We start from the raw sequence: 8,847 nt of genomic DNA, 5'->3' as shown, positions 1-8,847 counted from the left end.
AAACGAAGGTATGGAGATTAAATACGCTTTATATCGCTTAATCAGCCAAAGGAGTAAATATAAACAACTGAATACTTGTCAGTGATTGGTTGAAATTATCGAAATAAGACCATTTTTTACATGAAATAAATTCGAATACAAAAATTTTTTCCTGTTCTATAACACAAAATAAATAAGTATACGAAGTTTGAAAGTCTTTCGGTACCAAAAACACTACGTAAAACATTAATGAAAAATGTGGCCCCCGTTTTAAAATAGATCCAAAACTGGCATCATTGTGGGATAAAAAAACTGGTAAAAAAAAAAAAAAAAAAAAGGCTTCATATGGTGCAACAAGGTGGCCTCTACTTTGAAAGCTAGGCTGCTTTTGTTGTAACTTGATGAATAAAGCAAATAAGCAAAATATTGCAAACTTTTGACTCAATCTTGTGATTAAGTTGAGAATGAAGACATGACATGAAAACTAGTTTAGCCATTACAAGTAAGTTCTGATTTCTGTTTTGATCTAAATAGCAATTTGCTGAAAGTTCTCTATATGAGAAGAAAGGATTAGAGGAAGCAGTTAGTTGTCACCCGATGAGTTTTAAAGTTAGAAATAAGTGGCAGGTGAATGGGTGAAATTAAACACTTAAAAAGCTGTTTTATTTTATTCCTTTTGACAAAATACTACCTCTGTTGTTAAAACTATAGGAATCTGAAGAAATATTTTGAGGAAAAAGGAGCGATGTGCCATTTCGAAATGTTCGGCCGAAAAGCGTTAATGTTTCCACTTTCAATTTGTGATCACAAACCAAAAAAAAAAATACCAATTTTATTAAGTTTAAGTTTTATATCTTGTAGGGAGAGTATAAGAGGGAAAGTAAAATTGAATTGACAGGCGAAGAGTGTATTAATCTATACTATATTCGATATATCTCTACATACAACACAAAAAGGAAATATGGATGTCGCCAGTGTTATGGGAAAGACATTAAGCTGCATCCGGTGGTGAAACTCGAGTTTAGGATTTAGGGTGAGTGTGGAGTTTTTCTTTGGTCACCACTAACGTCAGGTCTTCTCAGACCTAAGACGGTTGTACATGTTAAAAGCCTTAATTGCGAGTAAAATAACAGATGGTTTTGTGGCTTAAATATAAAGTATTCGGAACAGAGTAAACTCTTAGATGTTTCACACAAGCCAACCGTTTTGTGGATGCGTCCTGATATCACGTGGATAAATACTTTCCCCTAAGGGGTCAAGCAAGGGAGAGCAGAGACTAACCGTGTAAACTGTAAATAAATGGTAAAAGGCAACAATAAATCATTGCTGTATCTTTCCCAAGAAAAATTATAAATCTTCAGGCTTTGGTATTAAGGTCCGACGTCTGTAAGCATGGTACATAACAAGAGAAAGGATGTGGAGAATGCAATAATTCTTATATTAACAATCAATTAGCAAGTCTGTTAGGTGCGTCGCTAATAAAGTTAACTAATAGACTAAGCTTAGTCGGTAGTTTAGCTTCAAACTTCATTAAACGGTTTTACTTTTTACAACATTTTTATATCCGCCGAAAGTATTTCTTTACACAGTAATGCAACAGAAGATGAAAATTACGCCCTTCACAAACATGTCACACCAGCTTAAAACGCTTACATCAATGATCGAGATATGACAGCATCACCAAAGTCATCCGGTTAGTGTCCAAGAATATATTTTGTTCAAATTATTTATTTATATATTTTGATCATTGATCTAAGTGGTTTTAAAGAGTATATATATGACACGAAGAATAGCTACTTTGAGCTTTATTCGCTGTTAAATTTTCCTTAAGAAATTCTGTAACTTTTTTACTCGCATCTTAAATAGATGAACGCAAAGAGTATTAAATGAATGATAGAGCATTAAATGAGAAAGAGAAATATAAAAAGCAAATCTACAATATCCAAATCTGGATTTATTCTAAATTTAACAAGACTTAAATAATTTTGTAATCTAACGCTTCTAACAACAGCCTACATGAATATCACACAAAATTTACCTTACCAGAGCAGTCTTCTTCCTTCTTCAGCAATGTATATAGTTAACACACACAAACCACCACACCTTAGTAATATGTATGTACATTGCAGAGGTGGCGCCGCTTTCGTTAGCATCTGGGACAATATAAATGAAGAGTGACCTCCCTTCATTTAAGGGACATGTATTTCTAATTTCATATTTTGGCACAAGGCCTACAATTTGGCTGTAGGATATAAGTCGATTCCATCGACCTCAGTACCCAGCTGGTACTTATTTTACCGACCCGGGATGGAGGGAAGGCAAAGACCGCGGCGGAATTGAGCTCAGAGTATAAAGACAAACAAAATGTCGCTAAGCATTTTGTCCGGCGGGTTAACGATTCTGCTAGCTCGCCGCCTTAAATGTTTTTATATTAGAATTGTTGCACTCTTAAGCACGACACTTTAGATTCTCAGCCTACTTTACGGTATTTTTTCCCCTTATGTAGTTGTTGGCACTCCATCGCTTACGACGTCGAGGGTTCCAGTTGTTTCGACCAACGGAACAACCTGCTCGTGAAATTAACGTGCAAATGGCTGAGCACTCCACAGATACGTGTACCCTTAACGTAGTTCTCGGGGATATTCAGCGTGACAAGGCTGACCCTTTAAATTACAGGCACAACATAAACAGGAAGTAAGAGAAAGTTGTGGTGAAAGAGTACTGCAGGATTCGCCACCATCCCCTGCCGGAGCCTCGTGGAGCTTTAAGTGCTTTCGCTCAATAAACACTCACAACGCTCGGTCTGGGAATCGAAGCCGCGAGTCCGCTGCCCTAACCACTGGGCCATTGCGCCTCCACCCCTTATGTAGGAAGTACTTTCAAAATAACTTTTGGTAACACCTACTAAATTCACTGTCTCCTCAAATACGACCAACCACCAAACTCAGTACCATTCATAAAGCACATGCACATGGTAATTTCCTATTTGACGTTCGTAAAATCATAATAATCCAAAAAGTTTATTTCAATAAAACATTTCATTGTTATGAGTGGTACACACTGGAAACAGCGAGTAAAAAGTGAGGGAAAGAGTTAGACTTATTTTGAAGAGAGTTTCGCTCTGGGCACATGTGAGAATCAATCAACAATCCACGGCGGGCACACCAGTCAATACAAGTCGCTGAATCTGACAAAAATCGAACCAGTGTCGTAAGTGTATGCCTTTCATTGATTATCTGCTGGTCTGTATTTCGTTGGAATTCACAATAAAACTGGGTGCAGCAGGTGAAAACTAGTGATCTCTGAGATCGTTTTTAAAATGTTACCGAAAGTAGATGCCTTGCTTATTACAAAGGATATTCTTAATTGAAAGTTTGAAGATCTAATTAGTGATACTAGAAATGGCAAAATAGCTCATTACTAGATGAAACCAATATGTCAAACTAAAAACCCTTCAAGTAATTGCTATTATTACAGTTGTTGGCACTCCGTCGCTTACGACGTCGAGGGTTCCAGTTGATCCGATCAACGGAACAGCCTGCTCGTGAAATTAACGTGCAAGTGGCTGAGCACTCCACAGACACGTGTACACTTAACGTAGTTCTCGGGGATATTCAGCGTGACACAGTGTGACAAGGCTGACCCTTTGAATTACAGGCACAACAAAAACAGGAAGTAAGAGTGAGAGAAAGTTGTGGTGGAAGAGTACAGCAGGGTTCGCCACCAACCCCTGCCGAAACCTCGTGGAGCTTTAGGTGTTTTCGCTCAATAAACACTTACAACGCCCGGTCTGGGAATCGAAACCGCGATCCTATGACTGCGAGTCCGCTGCCCTAACCACTGGGCCATTGCGCCTCCAATATTTTTTTTTAGCTGAGTCAAGACACTCGTGATGCAAGTGGTTATAAGTACTTTGAAACTAAAAAAAAAAAAAAAAAACTTGATTACTATTGAAAAAATAATACTAGTAGAGTTAATTATGGTGTTTCTGAAAATTTGAAGGCATATTCCTTTCTTAATTAGGTGTGTTTGTCATTCATTACAATTGACAATATTTCAGGTTTCAGCAGAATCTCTTCCAAGAAATTAAACATTTTGGCTGCCAAAAAATGTGATTTTTTTTTCACTCTTCATCAAGGCAAGAAGTGTACAAGCATTCAATGACAATGAAACTCTTCTGAAAATTTTGAACAATTGTAAAAGTATAACCTGTACAGAGGCTGAAAGATTTGTGTCTCATGGAGAAGTGCATTAGTAAACAGGTGATATATAGGGACTAGGCTGATTTGGAGTTTACAAATGTTAGTGAAAAGAGGGAGAATAGTCCAGTGGGTATCATCATCATCATCATCGTTTAACGTCCGCTTTTTATGCTAGCATGGGTTGGACGATTTGACTGAGGACTGGCAAGCCAGAAGGCTACACCAGGCTCCAATCTGATCTGGCAGAGTTTCCACAGCTGAATGCCCTTCCTAACGCCAACCACTCCGAGAGTGTAGTCAAGGGCCAGTCACACAGTACTGGCAACGGCCTCGTTCAAAAGGTGTTTTTTTATGTGCCACCTGCATGGGAGCCAGTCCAGCAGCACTGGCAACGACCTCGCTCGAATGATTTTCAAACGTGCCACCAGCACAAGTGCTGGAAGGCGACGCTGGTAACAATTACGCTTTAGCTATTGGCAAACAGAGCCTGGTTTGAGTACTAGCAATAGAGTGAACTCCACTACAAGTGGACCAAGTAATAGTATTCAACCAGATGGCATCAAAATATCTAACACACAGAAAAAAGTTGAGTGGGAAACCCTTTATGCCATACACAACAAAATTACTTAAGAAAAATGGAATTAAATATATATGTGAGTGTTTTGGTTGCTAATATATGTAATACCATTGATTTTTGGCCCTCAGCTACACAGAGACATGGTATAGAAAAAGAAAAATTAATTTCTGAGACTAGGTCTTTGACCAAATATCTAAGTGCCATGAATTTATAAGCATGGGTAACACTTGTAGTTACAGAGGGTTAATAGTCATTCAATGTTATAGAACATTTAGCTCTGAAATGAAAACCTTTCAGAAGTATGTTAACAATAATTGAGATATGTGGACAATGCTAGAATTATGAGAGATTGTACTGCCTAGTATTTAAAGATACTGAAAGTTTGAGTTGTGAGTTGTTTCCGATCAGTTACATGTAATATTATATTGCAAATGTAGTTCATGGAAATGAATAAGATTTTTTTTTTTTTCATCTTTTATTCAAGAGAGAAAGCTCTTTACACGGCCTTCAAGACTGGTAGGAGGGGATAAGGTATCCTTAAACCAGTGACCTGCACCGAATGCTTGCAGCAGAGTGAATTCCACTAATGGCATCCAAGGTACCTGTTAAACCAGGCAACAGGTTAAATCTACTACTTTAGCAGGCCACAACAGGATTTGCACTCAGAATGCAAAGCATCAAAATAAAAATGTAAATAAGTTGTCAAGTCCTCATTTGAAGATATTTTCAAAGTATCAGTTTATAGAAGTAGAATATATCCAGCGTAAAGTATCTAGGCTTTAGATGGAAGACACAACCATCACCATTATCATTCTAACATCCTCTTTTCCATGCTTTCATGGGTTGGATACCAGTATCCTAAAAGTTATCATGGTGTAAAGATAAATATTGGTTGTATTGGAATGTATGTTGTCAAAAATAACACTGAGATTATTAATTCACAAAAAATAGTGTACTGGAAATTTAAGCTGAATCTTGAGTCACACAACAAAGTTTACAGAATGTGGGTCAGGGTGAGGTCTGTTAAATACCACAATAGAGCCCTTTGATGAGAAGTTAATGCTACATGGACTACTTTGTCAGAAGGGTCTTAAGCTAGGTATAATAATAGTGTTTGCTGATCTGAAGATCAAGATTCTTTTGATTAAGTTTTAAAAACTAGTGACCACAATAGAGTGACTAAATGTCTAATTTTGGAGTTGACTTATGCTGTTGCTTATCATAATATTTCTAACATCTTTATTGCATTCTCATCTGAAAATATAAACTATAATCTTTGAATTCATACAGAAAAAAGTAAATGTTTACTGTACAATAGGAATATCTAGAAGAAGAAGGATTACTTCAACTAACAATGGGAGAATAGATTCAAGTGTGGCAGTTGTGTAGTAGTACAACTGGTTTCTCAGACACATAATTGTTGTTAGATGTTATTTGGCAAAAATCTGAAGGCTTATCAGAATACATAAAAGGGCTTTTTTTTTTAAATGAAGCTACAAAATGGACAAATACCTGTAATTTATTGGTTGGCATGTAAGAAAGTTTATTTAATAAAAATCAAACATATGTCAATGAAATTGCTGCTCAGATTTGGTTGTTTTCCCTCAGTGAATCTTCTTATGTCTTCTTAATGAAATATTTCTAGAATATGCTTTCTCACAAATATCACATTTGTACGGTTTTTCACCAGTGTGACTATATTTATGAACAGAAAGGTCACAGTTTCTAGAAAATTCTTTTCCACAAATGTCACACTTATAAGGCCTTTCCTCAGTGTGACTGTATATGTGAACAGAAAGGTCATGGTTTCTAGAAAAAACTTTATCACAAATGTCACATTTATACGGTTTTTCACCAGTATGAGTAAATTTATGGCGTTTTAAAGAATTACTTCTACAAAATGCTTTTCCACAAATGTCACATTTGAATGGTTTTTCACCAGTATGACTATATTTATGAATTGAAAGTTCACTGTTTCTAAGAAATGCTTTCTCACAAATATCACATTTATATGGTTTTTCACCAGTATGAATATGCCTATGAACTTTTAATGAACTGTTCGTTGTAAATGCTCCTCCACATATATCACAATGGTATGATTTTTCACTGGTATGACTATGGTTATGAACTGAAAAATCATGGTTTCTAGAAAATGCTTTTCCACAAATATCACACTTGTATGGTTTCTCACCAGTATGAGTGTATTTATGACGTTTTAAAGAATCATTTCTACAAAATGCTTTTCCACAAATTCTACAATGGTATGGTTTTTTGCCAGTATGACTATATTTATGAATTGAAAGTTCACTGTTTCTAAGAAATGCTTTTCCACAAATATTACATTTATATGGTTTTTCACCAGTATGAGTGTATTTGTGAACTTTTAATGAACTATTCATTATAAATGCTCTTCCACATATATCACAATGGTATGATTTTTCACTGGTATGACTATAGTTATGAACTGAAAGATCATGGTTTCTGGAAAATGCTTTCCCAGAAATATCACATTTGTATGGTTTCTCACCAGTGTGAGTGTATTTATGACGTTTTAAAGAATCATTTCTACAGAATGCTTTTCCACAAATTCTACAATGGTATGGTTTTTTGCCAGTATGACTATATTTATGAACTGAAAGGTCACTGTTTCTTGGAAAAGCCTTCCCACAAATGTCACATTTGTAAGGTTTTTTGCCCATATGAGTATATGTATGAGATTTTAATAAACTCTTCCTAGAAAATATTTTACTACAAATGTTACAACTGAACAGTTTCCCATCAGTATAAATGCATTTATGAACTGAAAGATCACAGTCACGAGAAAATGATTCACCACAAATTTCACACTGCATACATTTGTCTCCTGCATCAGAAGTACATTTATGAGATAACAATTCATTACTCTGTGCAAATGCTTCCCCACAATCTTCACATTGGTATGGTCTTTTTTCTGCATGAATGAGCTCATGAGCATTTAATGCTTCACTGTTAGGAAGAATTTCACAACAACATTCACAATAGTAATATGTTTCTTCCATCACAATACATTTCTATGTAAACAAAATATTCTTTTGAAAAACTCTTTTCCCTTCACAATGTAAAATTTATCTGGTATTTGTTTATCTTACAATTATTTTCAAAGAAATATTGAAACTTCTGTGTATCTACTGAAGGTGAATGTAAAATAAAGTGTAAAAAGTAAAATTATGAGGTGGGAACTGAAACTGTGCCAGCAGTCAAGCATTCTATTTGGTCATCAATGAATTATGTATAACTTGACTGGCTTTGGATTGGTAGAGTCATCAGTGCATTGCTTTTCATCTTACTGCTGGTTGATTAAATGATGCTCTGGTAAAGCAATCCTGCATGATTTTTTTTTAACCCCTCTCTTTCTATGCTTTTACATTTTAACAGCCTTCAAGTTATGTTTTGAACATCAGAAATTCAGAATCTGAAAAAAAAAAAGATAAAAATTTTCCTTTTTAAATTAGAATCTAATTGGGGTTTAGAGATTTAGGACTACAGCATTTTTGGCAACTCTTGAATGTAGAATATCACTTTCACTTTCATCAATCAACATGAAATATTCTGGTAACAGTTTGAATAGATCACACCAAAATGAGTCATAGTTACACGTACTTCATTCATTCATTAATGCAAGCCTGCATACATACATAATAACCTGAATCAATTTCAGACTAAAAATTCTTTCTTTTTAATTGCAATTTTTTCTCTTTAATTAAAAAGAAATCAATTTTAGGTTCAAAACATAATCAGAACGAAAATTATAATAAAAAGAAAAGTTTAAAATAATCCACATAAGAAAAAAGGAATAAGTTCAAATTCCATTTCATATTTTCCCAATACACACCTTGGGCAAGTGTCTTCTACTATAGCCTCGGGCCGACCAAAGCCTTGTGAGTGGATTTGGTAGACGGAAACTGAAAGAAGCCCATCGTATATATGTACATATATATGTGTCTGTGTTTTCCCCCAACATCACTTGAGAACCGATGCTGGTGTGTTTACATCCCCGTAACTTAGCAGTTTGGCAAAAGAGACCGATAGAATAAGTACTAGGCTTACAAA

The 8,847-nt window shown here is 35.5% G+C and overlaps 1 protein-coding gene across 3 annotated transcripts in view; it reads right to left on the bottom strand.

Moving 5' to 3' along the window:
* The window catches only part of LOC106873522 (zinc finger protein 43), a 20,612-nt gene that overhangs the window by 3,523 nt on the left and 8,242 nt on the right, over positions 1 to 8,847 (bottom strand). For all 3 annotated transcript variants that reach the window (XM_052969010.1, XM_014920909.2, XM_052969011.1), the window contains one exon: positions 6,271 to 8,209. Coding sequence is in view for 1 of the 3 variants with exons in the window: in XM_052969011.1 (XP_052824971.1) it covers positions 6,363 to 7,796 (1,434 nt within the window). In the remaining 2 variants the exon portion in view is untranslated. The remainder of the gene's footprint in view (positions 1 to 6,270; positions 8,210 to 8,847) is intronic.

The sequence above is a fragment of the Octopus bimaculoides genome, chromosome 6 (genome assembly GCF_001194135.2).
Source record: "Octopus bimaculoides isolate UCB-OBI-ISO-001 chromosome 6, ASM119413v2, whole genome shotgun sequence".
NCBI lineage: Eukaryota > Metazoa > Mollusca > Cephalopoda > Octopoda > Octopodidae > Octopus > Octopus bimaculoides.
Note: the sequence above shows the minus strand (reverse complement) of the source record. Positions and strands in the feature narration are given on the sequence as shown.